The sequence below is a fragment of the Ostrinia nubilalis genome, chromosome 20 (genome assembly GCF_963855985.1).
Source record: "Ostrinia nubilalis chromosome 20, ilOstNubi1.1, whole genome shotgun sequence".
Classification (NCBI taxonomy): domain Eukaryota; kingdom Metazoa; phylum Arthropoda; class Insecta; order Lepidoptera; family Crambidae; genus Ostrinia; species Ostrinia nubilalis.
In genome coordinates this window covers 2,536,220-2,557,464 of record NC_087107.1, presented here as the reverse complement: position 1 = coordinate 2,557,464, position 21,245 = coordinate 2,536,220, and the positions used below count along the sequence as shown (strand labels likewise).

Sequence of the window (21,245 nt, the reverse complement as noted above, 5' to 3'; positions counted from 1 at the left end):
TTGCTGACAGTGACAAAGTTAACTAAGGAATGAGTTGCGGTAATTTCTTACTATAAAAAAATCATAAACTGATCTCCATTATACCACACTATGACGCACTGTATGGCCGCACCTTAAGTCTACGTTACATCACAATTGATTCCCAGAATAAGAATACCACTTGACATGCAAATTACCTTCTAATTGCGCGTAATAACAGCTTCATAAATCACGTCAAATAGTTGGCTTATTTGACCAAGCGCTAAAACAAACCTGATAAGATAGCGAGCAGATAGATGCTTCAGCCATCAGTCACGCTCCAGCCATGGACAACTTTGGGTACCGAGAGATGGGCTGGCCAAAACCGCTCCAGACTCCCGCGTCGACGCCCACGAGACCGCGTATGGCCAGGAGTTTCAGCTCGAGAAACCGCGAACCTGAAGAATTTCCTCTTAACAACTACAAACATGTACGCAGCATCGACTTACTGGAAACTGCACGCGAGCCAGGCAAGACAAAGGAATACCTCTTCGTCGGACCCTCACCGCCAGCCGAAGATGCTCCCAATATGTATCACAGTTTTGATGTCCTCGCACCCGACCCTGACGCACGACTGACAGAAGAAGCAGCACGGAAGGGGCTCTGTGAACGCGCATTAGCCCTTGGAGCGGGAAGATTCTTTGACGACGTCGAGTGTGGATTGATCACGGCCGACAATATCGCAGAACACATCAGTTCAGCTCCTGAAGTGGTTGTGAATCTAACATTACTTTGGGCAGCTTTTTTAACTCGCGATGAGCTGCTGCCGATGATTTTGGAAGCGGGTGCCGATATTCACAGCTCAGAACCGGCTGGGTTGACGGCTTTGCATTTAGCTGCATTTAGTGGTGCGGGAAGAGCTGCAGTTTTCTTGATATCTCGTGGTGCTGATGTTGATTATGCTCCTAAATATTTCACGCCTTTACATTGCGCAGCGTTTGGGAATTCATTGGAAGTGGCAGAAGTGTTAATTGCTCATGATGCTTCGTTGCATGCCGTTGTGCAAAGGGCTGGCTGTGAAGATAACCTTGTTCACTGTGCAGTGCGAGCTGATGCTGTGGAGTGCATGGAGCTGTTCATCGAAAGGGGAGTCGACCCTGGATATGCAACATCAGGAGGTTTGAATGCTTTACATTTAGCAGCGGAGCTTGGTGCTCAACGTTGTTTATCATATCTTTTGAAAGAAACTAAGATAAGTGTTAATGGTGTAACTAAACAAAGAGATAAAGAATCTACAGCCTTGCACTTGGCAGCTGCTAGAGGATACGCTGAGTGCGTCGAATTGTTAATAACAGAGGGAGCAAAGGCAAATACAAGAAATCACAGAGGTTTTACAGCTCTTCATCTTGCTGCCCGTTGTTCAAGTTTGGAATGCGTGGAAATTCTATTACGAGATGGAAATGCCGATCCTAACATTGAAGATTTTGATAAACGAACACCATTGCACGCCGCGGTAAGCCGTTCAGAGCGTGCTTGCGATATCATAGATATACTTGTAAGTTGGGGAGCTCAAGTAAATAAGAAAGACGCATATGGATACTCGCCTTTACACCTCGCTGCAATGGATAGTTTGACACAATGTGTTGAAACTTTAATATTTCTGGGCGGAGATGTCACTTCAAAATCGAAGAAAGGTCACACAGCTTTGAGCGTCATAGCTAGAAAGACACCTAAATCACTGGCAATTCTACGTCATAATTTGGACAGTGGTATATCTTTGAGTCGTTCATCGGAAGGTAATGAAGAGGTACAAATTGAATTTGATTTTGGCAAATTGTTAAAGTTTTCTTATCCTAGGGAGATAACTTATTTAAACAGTTTGATAGACGAAGGTCAAAAAGACATATTATTGCATCCACTATGCTCAGCGTTTTTGTTTATGAAGTGGCGGAAGATAAGAAAGTTTTATTTGGCGAGATTAATCTTTTGCTTCCTGTTTGTGTCATTTTTATCAATTTACGTTCTTACTGCTGTGGTGAAAACGTGCAAGGGTAAATATTCAAAAAAATATGGGGTACCCAATGAGCTATGCCAGAAGCAGTCTTTATTAGGAGTAATGCTGAAACATAATCCGATTGAGTTTGAACGATGGGTGTTAATGGGGATTACAGCATTTGAGATAGTCCGTAAATTGACTGGTATTACTGGATATTCTAGCATTTATCAGTACTTCACGACATTTGAAAATTTGATGGAATGGTTTGTGTTGCTTTCTGTTTTTTCGCTTTACAATATCGATGACGACTACAGCTGGCAGAATCATGTTGGAGGATACGCCGTTCTCGGAGCTTGGACTAATCTTATGCTTATGATGGGTCAGTTACCAATGTTTGGCGATTACGTAGCAATGTATCAAAAGGTTCTCACTGAATTCTTAAAACTTCTCTTGGCTTACGTTTGCCTGTTGTTAGGTTTCACAATTTGCTTCTGCGTCGTGTTCCCAAATGAAGAAATGTTTTCCAACCCTTTGATGGGCTTCATAAGTACCCTATCAATGATGGTGGGAGAGCTAAATTTAAATATTCTCATCAACGACCCACTGCAAGACGACCCACCTCTAGTGTTTGAATTGTCTTCGCAAATAATATTCATCTTGTTCCTTATGTTTGTCACAATTATCTTGATGAATTTGCTTGTCGGTATCGCTGTTCACGACATTCAAGGCCTAAGAAAGACCGCAGGGTTGTCAAAACTAGTTAGACAGACCAAGCTGATTTTGTTCGTAGAAATGGGTATGTTTAGCGCTTGGCTACCAAAATGTCTTCACAAATACGTTTATAGAACTGCTTTAGTGTCTCCCGAAGCTGGCAAGGTAATATTGAGTGTAAAACCGTTAAATCCAAGAGAGAAACGATTGCCGACTGACATAATGATGGCGGCGTATGAATTAGCGCAATTGAATAAGATGAAGTCTGGCAGATCTGTTAAGGAAATGTTGTATAAAAATAAGTATTCGTCAAAGTTTAACAAAGAAAATCAATCGAGTGATCCTAATTTCAATATAGAGATAAGAGGAATGCAAGAGAAGATGGACCAAACGACGTTCAATTTGAAGAAGATCGATCAAGAATTGAGGCATTTAAATATACTTTTGTCAGATCAGCAGAATTTACTGCACAGCGTGTTAAAAAGTACCGATGTTGTTCCCTATAGGGCACCTCACGCAGCAACCCCGGCATATGCTGAGTCACCAGCACCCTTTTTCTATGCCAGTATTTCTAATACAAATAACTAGAAGCACTGAAAAAAGTTGATTATTCGTCAATCAGGGTATATTTTATTTCAAGCAGTTCATTTAGTTTTCCGGTAGGACTAAACGTGATGTTGAATCGAATTGATGATATCGAATCTAATATTTTTAACCAATTATGATAAGAAATGTTCATGCGTATGTAAGTTAAGATTAACACTGCTTGTGTAAGATTTGCTTGAAAACATGAATTTCTAAATTATTTGATTGGCTTAAATCCTCTTTTAGCTGTGCGGTATTTGCTATAAAATCTTTGTACATACAATTTAATGCCAAAAGTATGTTTGTTTTAGTGATACGGAAATTATAGTTGGTACTTTAAGAAAAAGATTGTTATGTTTACAAGTTCTGACGCAGGTAGTCAGCTCACGTTGAATAGAGGGGAGCGATGTAAGCATTTATTAATAAAACTATATTTTACAAAACTTATGTATTATTTTTAAACCACAATGATTTTAAGATCATATTATGTCAAAACTAGCGACCCGCTCCGGCTTTGCACGGGTGCTAAAATAGTTATAAACCTTCCTTTTGAATCACTATCTATTACAAAAACCGCATCAAAATCCTTTGCGTAGTTTTGAAGATTTAAGCATACAAAGAGACAGACAGACAGCGAAGCGACTTTTTTATACTATGTAGTGATAATGAATTGACTAACCTTCAAGACCGTAGACTCTAACTTCCATATAGAACAGAATAAGTACTCTTTAACCGAATTTAACAAAAGGAGGAGGTTCTCAATTCGGTTGGTATTTTTTTTTTCTATCTAAGATGTACATCGATTACGCCGTGATTTCTGAGCCGATTTACGTGATTCTTGTTTTCATCGATGCGGAATAGTTGCCATTTGGTCCCATAAAAATTTAATTTGATTTTGTTGAACAGTTTTTATTTTATGAGCATTTTTTACAAACAATGCTCAAAACTCGATTCATGATTGTTCTGTGATTGCCTAAATTTTTAAATTCAACCATAGTTGGCTAGGGTTTTAGTAAACCCTCAATACTTGAATCTGAGTGGAATTTATGAAGCGTTCTGGAATACGGGCCTGAGTCTTTGTCATCAAGTGAACTGCCACCTAATGATAAAGACAAGCTCACATGTGCTAAATACTTAGCAAGCATGAGTGCACAGTGACATATTTTACCAAACCGCAACCGTGTCAAGTTCGGCCAAGTGCGCGGAATCCGGATGCTGTGCGACATGGGCGGTTTGCGCCCGCCCCAATAACCAATAATTTCAAGACACTATTTAAATTATCGCAGGGTGGTACGTCCACCCACAAGGTGGACCGACGACCTCATAAAGGTAGCAGGAAGGCACTGGGTGCAAGCCGCTACCAGCCGATCGATGTGGAAGTCATTGGGTGAGGCCTATGTTCAGCAGTGAACGTCCTGTGGCTGAAATGATGATGATGGTTTATAAATTAAGTTAGTTTTTAGTTGGCTACCAAAAGGTAGCTTTGAAACCAATTGAATTCGTAACCAGATGACGTGTCAAAGTCCCTATTGCCACAGAATAATAATAAGTACTACGTACAGAAGTTTTACTTCGCGAAGGTATTTAAAAAATTGTATGCTCAATGTCATTAACAATATGGTGTAATTTAGCCTGTCTCAAGAGTCAAGCATCATTTTGTTGACAAACGTCAGTGATCGGCACTGCGCCGAAGCTATAGGGCTGACTTCGGTAAAATGATGTGACGTGAAGTGCCAAACTGCGGAAAATGGCGAGGAAATACATGATTTACCATGAATTATCACGAATAATATTAACTACTTATTTACCTCTCAGTGTCTTGAGGCAACTTAAAACATTCTGTGTTTTTATTACTATTTAGGCAGTTAAATACTGCACAGTAGGTATTTAGTACACCATTTTCTTTATTTTCTTCCATCATACACAAGAATACGCGTGCGTGAGTCAATGTTCGCTCGTATGTGAGGCCTTGTCGAATAGTATCCTGTAGGTGGGCCATCGTGCGTGTTTTGTTTTCGATGTAAACTTGCGGAGATGAACAGGCCTGCTATTGCCCAGCAAAATATAAGGGAGAGTCGCAATTTAACAGCTCGTTAACTCTGGGATCTCAGTCAAGCTATGACGATCATGAAAGGTAGCTACGCAGGTTCCAAATTTTTCTGAGATCTTGGAAAACACTCGTGACTTAAGAAATCCTATTTCGTCATAGAAATCGGACTGATCCATATTTTTGTTACGATACTTAGAATGTTATAGACTTGGAGAAAGCCTATCAAAATAAGTACGAGTGTAGCTAGACGTATTTAATGATGTATTTATTAGACGATCCATGACAGAGCGCGCATCAATCTGCGCCGACGAACGTCGCGCGTCGCACGCGCACAATCGGTTACAATGTAGCTAATTGATCTGTTTAGCAATAGGTTCAATTAACATTTCGGAGATGAAAGATCATGTACCACGCCGAATGCTACCGGGGGCGATGTTGATGCGATGAACACGAGATGTAATCTAGGGCATTTTACTAAGTAGGTATGTGTAACTGTTGTATTGATATTTATTATGTATTATAATATTATATTATGTAGGTATGCGTTCGTTATTGAGCTGCATAGTAAAAGCTTCGCTTACTTTGTAAATTAAGTAAACTGAGGGCTCAGTGTGAGTTTCCATCACACGCACTCACTAGTGAGCGCGTCAAAAAATGACATTTAATGTATGAGGGACTAGTGAGCGCGTTTGATGTAAACTCACACTCAGCCCACTGGTGTGACACAAAATTGCTGCAGGTCAGTGTTGTTCCTGACAAATTTAGGGTTGCCGTATTCTAATTCTAAAATTGCCGGATTTTTAAGGAAAACTTAGAAAAATTGCCGTATTGTACAACATGCTTACTTAGAAGGTTAAAATTAAAAAAAAAATGTTGATGTATTATGTACTATAAGTAGATACGTAAACTACTTTTAAACTTACTTATTTTATTCTTCACTTTTAAAAACTCATAAAACTCTACATTAATCAATTGCCGTATATTTTGATACGGTAATGAAAGAGCTGCCGTATACCGTATTTATGGTGCCTAAGATGCCTGAATGCCGTATATTACGGCAATTGCCGTATCAAGAACATCACTGCTGCAGGTCCAAGATCACCTTTTTTGACATTAAATTTAAACACTGGATTTAGAAGATTTCAATCCAGGTAACTAACTATTTTATGAGGCACGGGAATTCAAAGCCACTGTCCTTTTCATTTCCGTCAGCGAACATTAGCTGCTCTAACTATAGGGTACAAAAACTATCAAATAGTTCAACTGGCCGCGTATTTTGATCGCCATCCAATGACTTGTTTAACCGTTTTTTCGTTTAAAATTCGAGGAATGAGTTAAACAATGATTAGAGGCGATTGGCGTTCCGGAACCGGCGAAGTAAAGCGGCGCGAGCGCAGCGATTACGCCGCGATCCCGCATTGCTGTGACCTTGCTGTACAGAGTACTCTTAACGAGAAAAATTACAGGAATATTTTCTTTTTCTACGTCGTCAGCCTTTTAGCCGACGAGTCAGACGCGGTGAGGAAGACGGTGGGCGGAAGTCTGCATCGTGCGGTCCACACAGCTTATGACCGCAGTCTGTGGAGGAACACTATTAAATGTGGTCGCGATCCTCATCAGTGAGGGGCCGAGGAAGAAGAAGACAGCCAGACAGCCCTTTAAAGCATCATAACAGCTCGACCATGAACTGGACGATGACCGGTTTTTCGGAAGAAACTTGGAAAAGTTCATGTACTCGTAGAGCCAAACTTCTAATTTTCACTTAGAGTGAGTCTAGGTACATCTGAGTCAAAATATGTGGCTAGGCCGTTTCACAGTTGGCAGTTTGGTTACTACATACTTACATGTAGCGCTGATTTTTCAATCGTCGGATAACTTTTAACTGAAAAATAAATTTGGCACATTGACAGTTTCACTATGGAAAATATGCCAAAATGACAAATTTATTCTTCAGTTAAAAGATACTGACGATTGAAAAATCTGCTCTTAGTGGCATAACATGCAAATTTCTTGAATCAGAATCTAAAACTTTGTCTAGAGAAGGCACAATTTGTGGCTAATCTCCATCTGTATGATGTAGAAGTACACAATAAGTGATTTCACATTTTATAATACTACCCTCATTCTGCCATCGCCTGTACTCTGTCAGCAATTATGAGCAGCGTGCGCGGGCGCAGCGCGCTTTTTATCAAACGCACCGCCGGTAGGAGTGCGGCAGGTACATTCCTAGATCTGAGTATGTTGACGTAGAATTGGACTACAATTTTTTAATGTCAGAGAGTTTAGAATGTGCCTACAGCACCGCTTGATCAAAATCTTCATAAATGTCGTGCCTGAGCGCACTGTAAAAATACGGCAATCAAGAACAAGAATTTACATTCAGAAACTTGTCATAAATTCAAATTCAAATTACTTATTCAGTACATAGGCCCTATTCTAAGGCACTTATACACACGTCCCACCAAGGGCATCATAAGGGCTCGTCCCCACGGTAATTCAGATTTGCGGGATCCAGTAAAACTCATAAAAACTCATTTTATTTTTCCCACTATCAGCGCAAAAAACTCACTCAGGGAACAAGCCCTAACTCTATAAAATCATCAACTCCCTAACAGCGATAATTGACTGTGTGAACGACACTTTACCCGAGGCGCATTGATCTATTGATAGTCAACAACATATTAGGCCGAGAGTGCAAGAACTAAAACCGGCGTCTGACGTTGCACGGACGACAGCACATCAACCTAAACACAGTGGCGTCTTATCTCGTTGTAATACAGGCTATTTTGCAACAAAAATGTAAAGGTTGATGTGCTGTCAACTGTACGTTATTTGCGGTACCGATTCAGTACCGGTATTAATAGCTGGCTCTTTACGAGTGGACACACAACTAGGTATTTTACAACTGAATCTGTGTACGTACTATGTAGTTATTTTGAAACTTTGTTTAGTTCGCTTGGATCTAAAATATTACGGGAAATGGTTTACGCAGAAAAGTAAAGCAAAATATTTGTAGCCTTTTCTGAGCATTGTGTCTTTTTATCAAATGTTATTATTTATCGAAGTACGAAATCAACAACTGAGTAATTCCAAAAAGGAGTCAAAGACTAAGGCTGGATTGCACCATCCTACTTTAACTTTGACAAACGTCAAAAAGCTGTCAAACTTCATACAAAAAAACACCGGTTATCGTCAAAGTTACGGTCAAAGTTAGGTGGTGCAACTCAGCCTAAGATAGTTTCTAAGCAACTAAGAACGGACCATCGATAAATCGGATGATGGTAACCAGTTCCTGAGGGCTATGGGAGCCTGGGAGCTTGACACACTTAATCCTTCAGTTGGGACGATAATCTATTTAAAGAAATAGGCATTTATAGACTGTGAACTATGCTGAAGGCAAAATAATAGCTAATCCAGTGAGCATCTTGACCATCATTCATAATTCCCATGAATGGCGCGGTAAACTCAAAAAATCTGAACTTGTCCCAGTCCAGAGACGTTTCAAACATACCTGAGGCATTCCGGATGGCGCCTGCGCAGCCATTTTGAGAATAACGAGTAATTGCTCACCAGTTATGCGGCACGTCTGCAGGCCAGGGCTGCCGGCTCCATGATTCTGGCCGTACCTGTAATGTTGAATGCCATTATGAATTTTAGGGCAATTCTTTGAAGAGGGTAGGTACTTAGAGGTAACATTTAAAATGCAGGTGACTTTAATTGGAACCAATACTGCTTGCAATACTTTGGGGACATCCTTGGGGGAGGCCTTTGTCTGAAACGAATGAACGAAATTGCAGGTAGCTATTTGGCAATCATGGGAAAGAAGACATGACTAAGCAATTGTATTGTTTTCCAAAAAACAGCTTGTTTAAAGTACGCAATTAATACCTAGCTCGTCACAAGGTACCAAGAATATCTGTCTACTAAACAGTCTTCTTAATGCTGCGCTTTCAATAAGCGAAGCTCAAGAAATCTACCTCATCGAGCGTCCGGTCCTCGCGCTAAGAACCCTGCCCATTGCCATTTCAGAATCAGAATCAGAATCATCAACATTCAGCATGCTAAATCCGTTTTATGTCATCAGGGTAGATGATCAGGCATAGGGCAACCCTAAATTCTACCAAAGTCTGTTTATTTATGTAGTGGCTAATAAGTCAGGTAGCAGCGAAAGTCTCATTAGGTTTAGATATAGCGTCCAGGTATGTTTTTGATGCAAATACACCGTGCTAATCATACTTCGTGATGTATGAGATTGAGGTACAACATGCGTTGTATGCAGCAGGCTCTGTCAACCCAAGTTTCGAGATAAGTGTGAAGCTTTATCCATAAGGATCTAGAATTAGAATATGAGACGTTACTCGTACTTGTGCTTCATTGCGTTAGTGACTCTACTGAAAAACTATGATGGTTTTCAATGTACCTACCCAGCTAAAAACACATTTTACAAATAAAACTAGGAGTAAAGTATAATTGATAGTGTTGTCTTTCGCTTTTACAGAAGTTATATCTTGGTGGTATTGATTAAGGCTGAGTTGCACCACTTTATTTGAACCGGAACAATAACAATAACTGGTGCTTTTTGTATGGACTTTGACATATTTTTGACGTTTGTCAAAGTTAAAGTAAGATGGTGCAACCCAGCCTAAGAGTTTTCCAAATGACGATATAGCCAAATGACGTCCACTGCTGGACAAAGGCCTGCCCCAAGGCAAGATCAAGTAAAAAGTTAACTTAATTCTTATGCTTCAAAAATGATGAAATGCACCCTCTGCCCGAACATTAAATTCCAGGTGGGTCGTTCCACCAGTTAAATTGGATCGCCCACCAAAATACAAATAACCTGAATTCCCCACACGAAAGTGTAACTGGCGTGAGGTGCGCACAAACATCAAATATGATCTAGTTGTATTAATCGCTGGCATGTCGCTGCGCTAGCGCAGGTATGCGGGCGGGACTGTGATGACGTCTATTTCGGACGAACATTAATCAGTGGGATCAGTTTCAACACTGCGCTGCTGATCAAGCTGTTTGGACTATTGGACTTCAAGTGGGTTCGGATCTAAATCTTGAAGGAGTCTTATCAAACGGGACTATTCCCACCTTATCACTCCCACCGCTGCAACTCCTGTGTAGCCAGGATCTACAGCTTGACCGCCAATAAAAACACAACGATTGAAGGTCAAGTTTGTCCCGGGGGAAAGTTAACTGTCAATGCAGTCTTATTTGTCTGACTCAATTATTCAAGCTCTGCTGATCTGAGGAGTACCGAGAGCGGCCCTCCAATGAATGGGCCCGGGCAAACACCCCACCAGCTTCCGCCTGTGGGGGGTTTTTAAAGATGTCCCCTGCACCGGCCCAGGAAATTATCCCGACAGCCCCCTGCCCATTCAATTGTGGGTTACGTACGAATTGCCCGACGAGTTGATGAAACCTGTCGTGCACTGGGTTTTTGGCGCCGGTTTACCGGTACCCAGTCCCATCACGTAAGGGGGTTTATCCGGGAGGGGGGGAGGTGGGGTTCTTAGTGCAACTGTCCTATATATTTAGAAAATGGATTGTTTATTAAGGGTAATGAAAAATAACAAAATCTTTGTTCATTACAGGTAGGTAATAACAGTATTATCGGCCGGGCTCTGAAGTGCTCTTGGACTTGCAAGTCTTCACAATCAACAATGACCTTTGCCGTGAACGCTACGAGATGCTCGACGATCCTTGGTACATCGTGACCGAGAACATGATCTGTGCTGGAATCCTGGATGTGGGAGGTCGCGACGCCTGCCAGGGAGACTCCGGTGGCCCTCTGTACTTCCAGAACATTCTCATAGAAGTAATATCCTGGGGACATCTCTGCGCTAACGAGACCTTCCCTGGAGTCAGCGTTGCTGTATCATCCATCATACACAAACTGGATCGTAGAAACTGCAGTTTTGTATACTGAGAATTCTTTGGTGAATAATAAAGTAAAAAATAATTCCGATTTTTTGTGTTTGATCCTTCCAATTTTCTTTAATTCGCCATAATTGTCCCAGAATCACTGTAAGTGCGTCTATCTTAACACTTGTTTGGAATTTGTGTCTCAACCTCCGGTTATTTATAATAACTCCAAATCACGTAAATCCCAACTAATCCCAACTAATATTATAAATGCGAAAGTAACTCTGTCTGTCTGTCTGTCTGTTACGCTTTCCCGCTTAAACCTCGCAACCGATTTTGATGAAATTTGGCATAGAGATAGTTTGAGTCCCGGGAAAGAACATAGGATAGTTTTTATCCCGGTTTTTGAAACATGGACGCGCGCGATAAAGTTTTTCTGTGACAGACAAAATTCCACGCGGGCGAAGCCGCGGGCGGAAAGCTAGTAAACAATAAATAGAGACAGTTTCTATTCCTTTCATAATAACTCAGGCAACCATTTCTTAATATTCAACATAGCTAAGAATTTAAATAAAGTGCCACGAAGTTTGTAATACTTTGTTGTATTAGATTGTCGTTGTTTTATTTTTCTATCTAACATCGTAGACTGTACTTTCTTTGCCTAAAATGTATAAAATACATTATATTATGTATTTATTTTAACGAATTACTTATGTATTTCTTCAAAATTGACGGCCATTAATACATGCCTAGTACCTAGGTAGGTACGTTATACATGTAGTTAAGACCTAAGTCATACTTATATTGGAGCTTTCATCTCAAATAATGGCGGCTGCGTAGATGAAGTAAAACGATGTAGCAAACGCACCACGATTAAGGTTCGGACAAACCAACGCGTGCAGCGATGGCGATGGCGATGGCGACCACTGCGCGTGCAAAAGTTGTTTCACACTGCCGCGACCGCGATGGCAATCACTGCGCGTGCAGGTTGTCACTGTCACCACAACTGTCACGCATATTGTCAATCACGCTTATTCGGCAAAATGGAAACTGAATTTAATAATTTGCTTGGAGCTTTTGATGCAATTGAGACAGTGGAAACACTTTTTCACTCAAGTTTATTCAGGCGGCCATATATTATAGAATGAGACAGGATTACATGCGGTATAGGTAGTAGGTATTGGTTACTCATAACCAAGCTCTATTTCTGGCTTCGTTTGTAGTCCCTAGAGCCCTAACAATACCTTTTAATTAGATTTAAAGAAAGGTTTGATAGGAAGGAGGACTGCACTAAGGCTTTCTTGGCCTCAGTGGGGTAAATGAAACAACGCGGACGGTTGATATCTGGTTTATTACTGTTATGCTATTGCTATATACAAGATTTACATAATGTACACAATTCAATGTGTCCAGTCCAATGTGCCGTCGGTGTAGAGTGCCTACGGTGCACGTTCGTTCAGGGTTCATGGGCCAGTCGGCTAGCATGTTGTAGGTCGCGGTCGATGCTGACGTGCTCGTACAGTATCCTTGTGGGCAAGTAAGATTATAACCAATCCATCTTTTTCCTTGAGGGAAAAAATTTGCCCCCATTACCTTTTACCATTGTCGTTCTTATCGTTAAATCTTGGTTAAATCGCACAAAACTACACAGAACTCAACACAACATCTATCAAAATCAATTTTCATTTTTGGTGCAACAGTCATCTTGACATTTACTTTTTTTAAGGCAAAGGAAATTACATTATGCACCCAAACCACAGAGTACATAATAGTCCAAATATATTTTTTGTCTTTAATAATAAATAACCCAAACATACAAAAAGACATCAGTTTTGATCAACTAGGTGTTTCTAGTGGTAGAAGTAAGTTTAAGTTGAAGAAGCAGGTTCTCGAGAAAACTAGAATAATTTCTTTATTACATAAAAATAAATTCTGATATTGATACTTTATCCTAAAACCTTTTTTATTATTCAAGTAGGTCAGACTAGTGGTATGTTATGAATAATTCATTTTTAATTGTGTAAAAACTTTTTAACAGATCCTACTTACTATTTATTACATCGATTTTAAAAAACAGAAACGTCACAGTGACAAATGTCGCGATGATCGCTGATCGCTGCGTGCAGACGCTGCATAGATCGCCGCGACCAATGACAGGACGCGTTGATGTGAACACATCGCTACAAATTCATACACGCTGTCTGGTCGCCATCGCCATCGTCATCGTGCACGCCAGCTGCACGCGTTGGTCTGGTCTAACCTTAAAAAGGCGATTGGTGGCTTCCTGCTACACCTGGATCAAACCGTAGAAGGCTTGCCGGTAAAAAGGGATCGATGTTCTGTACGAGCAGTACGCAATGACAAAATACTATGCACTCACGTACCTTGAGCAGATCGTTGACAGTTCCACCTCGAGTTTGGGTAACAGCAGTTGGGAATTCCTTCGGTTTCTAGCACATTTGGGCGTGTAGATGATGAGGTAAGTTGAGATCACATGGGAGGGTGACTAGCACACGCGTCGACGGGCCCGTTGGATACGAATAGAAGATGGCGATGTGACCGGTGCGGCCTCCAAAGCGTGACTGCCCTCAAGTTGTCAATAAAAATCCAACTCGAAGGACGGAGCGCATAAGCAGCCTCGTTTGACTGCGTTTTGTCACTACATCGATACTTATGCAGAGACATCGATACCCACGATTATTATGAAAATTAAACGAAAAGTTACGATGACGGAACATCCCGCCCACCAAAATATCTATGGTATTTTCTGGTTAATAACTAACGCTAAGACTGATAAACGATATATATATACGATAAACTATTGATAAAACTAAAACTAAGTTTACGAAAAACGATATGATACGAATACGATACGAGATTGATATTAAGTTAGGCCTCGATTGGCAGAGGGCATAACTTAACCAATGGACGCTGAATCAAGTTATTGGTTGCAGTTTTAACCATGGCGATTCTAACGATTCCGTCAGCTCCAGCAATGAGCTGCTGTACCCTACCGAGGGTCCAGTGTAACGGCGCTCGATTGTCATCCTTAATGATGACCATCGATCCTACAGCTAATGGTTTTGAATCTTTAGTCCATTTAGCGCGTTGCGTTAAAGAGTTAAGATATTCGTGTTTCCATCTGGACCAGAAATTCTGATGGAAAGATTGCAACAACTGCCACCGATGAAACCGATTAATGTTAATGGAAGAAAGATCTTCATCGGGGACCGCTGTTAACGGTTCTAACGTTAAGAAATGACCTGGTGTCAATGCTGACAGATCGCTGGGATCAGCACTTACGGGACACAACGGTCTCGAATTTAAAATGGCTTCGATTTGTACGAAAAGTGTCGTCAGCTCTTCAAAAGTTAAGACTTGATCGCCAACGACCCGATATAAATGACTTTTAGCCGCTTTAATTTGTATCTCCCAAACACCTCCGAAGTGGGGAGCCGAGGGAGGATTGAATTTGAATTCAATCTTCTCCGCTTGTGAAGCATCTTGCATTAAAGATGCAAGTTGGTTTCGATTAACATGCGATAGAACGTTTAAAAGTTTTTGTAAAGATGAAAATCTGTTCGTCAAATCGGTTAAAACGTTAAAATTTTTGCTTTTATTTACATTGCCCGTCACTAATGCCACTGACTTGCGAGATTCAGCCTAAGTACGACTTAACCAGAACTGCGATGGAGAAGTTAAGGAAGTTATGGAGGAATCGCAACATTACCAAAGCCACCAAAGTTAGACTGGTACGAGCGCTTGAATTCCCCATTTTTCTTTACGCAGCAGAGACATGGACAGTACGCAACTTGAAAAAGAGGAAGATAGGTGCTGGAGGAAGATGCTCGGGATACCATGGACAGAGTCCTGTACCAATGTGATGTGACCATACTCCAGGAGCTTGGTATCACTCAGCGTTTATCAGCCGTAGTACAGTCGAGCATACTGCAATACTTCGAACATGTTTCAAAGCAGGATGACAAGTCCATAGAGCGACTAGTCGTCCAAGGAAAAGTCGAAGCCGATCGCGTGGCAGGTCACCTATGCGCTGGACTGACCAAGTGAAATCGGCAGTGGGAGACGGCGTATGTGACTGCACCAGACAGTCTGCCAATAGAGAGAGATGGCGGGAGATCGTGCGAAGAGTTGTATCCGCCTCTACAACCGATGTGAACTACGCCTCAACGTGACCACGACCGCTCTGGCAAGAGCGAATCGAATCAGAAGAAGAAGTAGGTAGTAGGTAATAAGAACCTGGATGCGGGCAGCGCAGGACCAGTCGTTATGGAAATTATTGGGGAAGGCCTTTGTCCAGCAGAAGACGTCATTTGGCTGAAACGAACGAAGTAATAGGTAGTTATTTATTCTATGAAAATTTAAATACAGACTCTTGCAGTTAAGAGCACGACGACAACTAAACTCTGTGTTATTATATAGGTTTTTTTTACAAATAAAATTTGTCCAAAGTCCTAACGATTACTATCACGAAGTTTCCCTTAATTTTATCTGATTCATGTCAAAATGAAATAATTATTATTATGTTTGTGTTATTTATCAATATTGACTTTTAAGTAGGTGTTATTGAAACAATAGATACGGATCGAATATCGGATTTAGATAATATTATGAAACATGAGCGGTCTAGTTTTTAGAATTCCTTAATTCTATGTAATGGTATGGAAAAATACCAATAACATCTTATCATTATTAAGTCACACACACAACAGCTTTCTTTTAGAGTTTAAAGGTACATTTCCGATGTATGTTAGTGATAGCTTAGAAAAGCTAAAAGTGAAGTACTTAGTTATGTGCAGTTAACGACGACAGTGTTGTTGAAAGCATTCGGATTTCATTTTCTGTTTTTAAAAGCGCCTATTACAGCTTTATAAGCTTCCTCAAATAAGCCCGTAGATTCTCATCATGAATCAATTTTCAGTGTACGGAACTTAAATTCGTAGCTGAAATTGACAGGACGTGGGAAATTCCGTTTTTATTCATAATATTCATAGACGTGACGATGGATTAAATAAATCATATTAATTTATACTGGGATAAAGTAGATCAATTACATAACACTAACCAACGATATAAATATTGAACTTGATTATTTAATTTTTTAACTTGATTATGAAATTCTACATGGTGGCTCGCAACATTTACGATGGCACGTTTATTATCTTTATCTTTGCTTGTATTTGCAGGTAAATATACTGTTTTTAATTCATCGTCATCAAGAACATGATCTGTGCTGGTATCCTCGACGTGGGAGGCCGCGACGCCTGCCAGGGAGACTCCGGTGGCCCTCTGTACTTCCAGAACATTCTCATCGGTGTAGTATCCTGGGGTGTGCTCGCGCAGGCTTCCCCGAAGTCAACGCCAATGTCGCTTCATACGTGAACTGGATCGTAGAAACTGCTGTGTTGTAGAATTATCATCATCATCATCATTTCAGCCATAGGACGTCCACTGCTGAACATAGGCCTCCCCTAATGCTTTCCACGTTGATCGATTGGTAGCGGCCAGCATCCAGCGCGTCCCTGCTACCTTTACGATGTCGTCGTCGTCTCAGCCAAACGTCTCAGCCAAACGACGTCCACTACTAGGTGGACCGACGATCTGGTAAAGGTCGCGGGATGTCGTCGTGTTGTAGAATATTTCATAATAAAAGATTTCTATTTAAAAATGATTTTTCTTAATTATCATTATAAAGATAGAGATCTTTCTTTGGAAGTTGATAGAAAAATTAGGTTGGTTCAACCTAAGGTTCGACTATAAAAAAAAACTATTTAAACCTAATCACAAACACCCTTCAAAAAATGGCGAAATTACATACTTATTTAATATACTTTGGTAAGATGTCATCCTATCAAGAGCCATGTTTATCACACAAACATTGCAGTCCGTCCGATACGTGAACCACCAGGTCAGGCCATCATCAATGAATTATCACAGATGTTATCTTTATTGGATTTTAAGTAGGTTTTGTTGTAACAATAGATATGATCCGAATTACGGATTTAGATAACATGATAATACAGGTTGAAATTTCCATTTAGGTATTTTTTCTTTATTTATGATAAGGAAAAATATCCGTTTAAGTTTTTTATCAGGTACACACGTTAGGAAATTCTTCTGGACAAAAGCCTACGCTGCCCGCATCCAGGATATTCCCGCGACCTTCACCAGGTCGTTGGTCCACCTAGTGGGGGGCCTGCCCACGCTACGTCTTCCGGCCCTTGGTCGCCACTCGAGAACTTTTCTGCCTCAACGGCCATCATCTCTACGAACTATGTGCCCCACCCACTGCCATTTGATTTTTAGCAATCCAGCGGGCTATATCGGTCCCTTTGGTTTTCCTGCGTATCTTCCTTATTTCTGATTTGACCACGCAGGGAAAATTCTAGTGTTTGTAACAAAAATCCTCCTTTCCGGCTTGACCGCATCTTATGAATTTTTTCTTACTATTTTTCTTTCCCCTAGGTGATAAGAGTTTTTACGCGTACGGAAGTCGGGTACTGTAGGTAAGTGTACCTATAATTTTTTTATTGTTAAAGGAGTATAGCTATAATTTTTATCTATTGCTTCTTTAATATTTAATTCACAGATTACTACTTCATGAATCCTATCTGTCTATTGTAGGTACGGAACTTGGACTGGCTACATCCCATGATATAGTCAGAGACTAGATCCAGCATGTGCACCACTTTTACTTTTGTCGATTATTTTGCGCTTAAAACGGCCTCTACGTGTTGGATCTGTATCCCCACGCAAGCCTTATAAAGGACCGGGCCACTTTTGACCCGTGAGCTCCAAAGCGTACAAACATAATAATAATAATAAATATCCTTAAAAAACAAAGCAAATACCTTGACTTGGCCCACGAGGTGACCGCCATGTGGGATGTTGACTCGACGATCATTGTCCCGATAGTTGTCTCGGCGAACGGGCTAATAGCGAAGAGCTTCGACCAACATCTAAAGAAGCTCTCGCTAGATGGTTGGCTCAAGGGTCAGATTCAAAAGGCGGTGATCCTCAGCACGGCACGCATTGTCCGGAGGTTCCTCAGCCTGTGACCCTGACCAACGGTAGCTTGGGCCCTGCTCCGCTACCAGCGGATTAACTATTTTTAAGAATTTTTTTTATAATGTATTTTTAGTTTTTTATAATTTACATTGTAAAAAAAATATTAAAAATAAGAAGGAAATTGAATAAAGAGATAATAAATATCCTTAGACATTTTACACTGCGCTTCTAGTCCCAAACTAAGCAAAGCTTGTACTATGGGTACTAGACAACGGATATAAACATACTTAAATACTTTTTTTGTAAATACATACTTATCTTATTATACATAGAAAACACCCAGTCCAATACAAACAATTATGTTCATGCACACAAATGTTTGTACTGTGCGGGAATCGAACCCGCTACCTCCGGAATAGTAGTCCGTTCCGAACCACTACACCAAACGGCCGACAATTATAAAACAATCAAACGAACAGTGATATTAAATATTGGATGTCATTATTTAAAATCGTGACTGGCACGTTCGCGATGGCACGTCTTGTAGCTCTATCTTTGCTGTTTCTTGCAGGTATTTTAATTTTATAATGATTTTATACATTTTTGTTTTTGTAATTAGAAACAAATCTCGTAATGCTTTTTTATATTTCACTTTATTCTTCTTCTTATTGTAGGTGCTTGCTATGCATCTAATAGAATTGTTGGAGGAAACCCAACTACCATCGAGCAGTACCCTTAGATACTGCAGGTGGAAGGCCAGGTGCTTGGGTCCAGTTCTGCGCCGGCAATATCTTGAATTAAGCATTTGTACTGTCTGCAGCTCACTGTTTTGATGGACCGTAAGTCTTGCGTTTAATTCTTCAAGTAGATGTCTAACCAAAAGATAGTTTGAATTTACGCATTTAGTAGCACTATCAATTATTATTATAAAATGAGCGCAATTCCTTTGATCTAAACTACTTGTCTTAATTTTCAAGTTTTAAAGCAGTTGGACACTTTCAACCAATTTAGTTAGGTATAGCTGAAAATCTGATGGAACGACGATCTGGTGAAGGTCGTGGAAAGAGCCTTGATGCGGGCAGTGCAGGACCGGTCGTTAAGGAAATCCTTGGGGAAGCCTTTGTCCAGCAGTGGACGTCATTTGGCTGAAACGAATGAACGACGGCTGCAAATTAATATGGAGATTTATGTATTGTTTTGTTTCTACTCCAGGCTCTACGCACCACATCTCCGTCGTGTGAGGTCGTCACATCACCACTACCTATCAAAAAACTGGAGGAGTCCTAGCCTACGTGGATACAGTATTTAACCACCCAAGCTACGGCTTAATTGGTTACGACGGTGACATCACTGTCGTCAGGCTGTCGAACTTCCTCCCTCTGACCCCGGTCATCCAGCAAGCCACCCTCATCTACCAAGGAGCTGTCATCCCCGACAATGTTCCAGTTGTTCACGCAGGATGGGGAGCGATTGCGGTAAGAATGTACCTAGTTTGGATACTATAGTTTTCGAAATCTCTTGATTCTTGGTCATCTTTTTCTAGAAACGGGTTTCAACTGTCATTGATAACTATTTGGGATTACTTTTTGCTCTGCAGGAAGAGCAGGACATGACTGCCTCACTCTTTTTGTGAACGTCGTAAGAGAAGACACAAATATGCAAACTGTAGACGCAATCCTCCATTTGCCTCTGGCAAGTTAGAAAGGGCCGTGTTTCTGCGGTGGAGACAAGAAATGACCTGCCAGGCTAGGATGCACGCCGTAATATACTTTATCGACGTCAAAATGTATGGGCAAAATCAACAAAATGGCGTGATAATTGCTTATCGCGGCGTGCATCCTAGGCCTACTGATAACGATTTTGCTATTCAGGTTCAATAAAAGTAATCAATCTTGCCTTTTTAATTTGCAGCACAATTGGATAGATTCTGAAGTGCTCTTGGATGTCCAAATCTACACAATCAACAATGACCTATGCCGTGAACGTTACGAGATGCTCGACGAGCCTTGGTACGTCGTGACCGAGAACATGATTTGCGCTGGTGTCTTGGACGTGGGAGGCCGCGACGCCTGCCAGGGTGACTCCGGTGGCCCTCTCTACTTCCAGAACATTCTCATCGGAATAGTATCCTGGGGCCATGGCTGTGCTAACGAGACCTTCCCTGGAGTCAGCACTGCTGTTGCGTCATACGTAGACTGGATCGTGGAGACTGCCGTTTTGTAAACTTCTTAAGTTAATAAATTATCTGATCTATGTTTTGTATTTTGTAACCTACCTATACGCATTTGTGCCTGGATGCGAGCGGCGCAGGACCCGTCTTTGTGGAAATCCTTGGGGGAGGCCTTTGTCCAGCAGTGGACGTCTTTCGGCTGAAACGAACGAACGAACCTAAACGAAACGAACGCAATCGGTTTAGATAAATAAGCAATTTACATGTTAAACTCTTTTTTGCACTCCACACAAAATTTTACAAACACAAGATATCTAAAGGATAAAAAGGCAAAAAGCGGTCTTCTTGCTAAGGCGTGATTTCTTCCAGACAACTTTGTATGACTGGAGAATTTTTCAGACGCATAGTTAGAACAACTAGGCTAGCTAGATTTTATTAGTCCCATTGAGGCTGCAATAATACTTAATTAAGTATAATTTAATTTGTAAACCTTGTCTAAGCCAAACACCTATCTACTACACGCATCTGAAACATACGAAAGCAAAGTTCATAGTAATGTTGCTCGTCAAGAAAATGTTGCCATAGTAATTTGGAAAGGAGTTAGTTAAAATTGTTAATACTCATTCAGATAAATTTTATACTACCCAAGCAAAGTCAAAAGAATAATGGCAACGAAATTGTCTTGGTGTGTTTTATTTCTGCCAATAGTCAAGTATTTTATCACAGGGAACCACAACAGTTTTAATTATTTTGAAGCTTTTTGTAGATTTCATGTTTTTCGTTCAATACAAGAGCCTTGACTATTATTAATAATATTCATCATCATCATCATCATCATTTCAGCCATAGGACGTCCACTGCTGAACATAGGCCTC

At 40.7% G+C, this 21,245-nt stretch overlaps 2 protein-coding genes and 1 pseudogene across 2 annotated transcripts in view; 2 read left to right on the top strand and 1 right to left on the bottom strand.

The window, feature by feature from the left end:
• The first annotated feature begins 272 nt into the window (after positions 1–272).
• LOC135081712 (transient receptor potential channel pyrexia-like) lies at positions 273–3,693 on the top strand. Its single transcript, XM_063976498.1, has one exon. It carries the CDS (start codon positions 305–307, stop codon positions 3,251–3,253), a length of 2,949 nt encoding a protein of 982 aa, XP_063832568.1. The 5' UTR covers positions 273–304; the 3' UTR covers positions 3,254–3,693.
• Positions 3,694–5,112: 1,419 nt separating this feature from the next.
• The window catches only part of LOC135081443 (nucleolar protein dao-5-like), a 190,512-nt gene continuing 174,379 nt past the window's right edge, over positions 5,113–21,245 (bottom strand). The window contains exon 4 of the mRNA XM_063976134.1: positions 5,113–5,297. The gene's annotated coding sequence lies outside the window, so the exon portion shown is untranslated. The remainder of the gene's footprint in view (positions 5,298–21,245) is intronic.
• On the top strand, positions 18,732–20,459 carry LOC135081711 (trypsin, alkaline C-like; annotated as a pseudogene).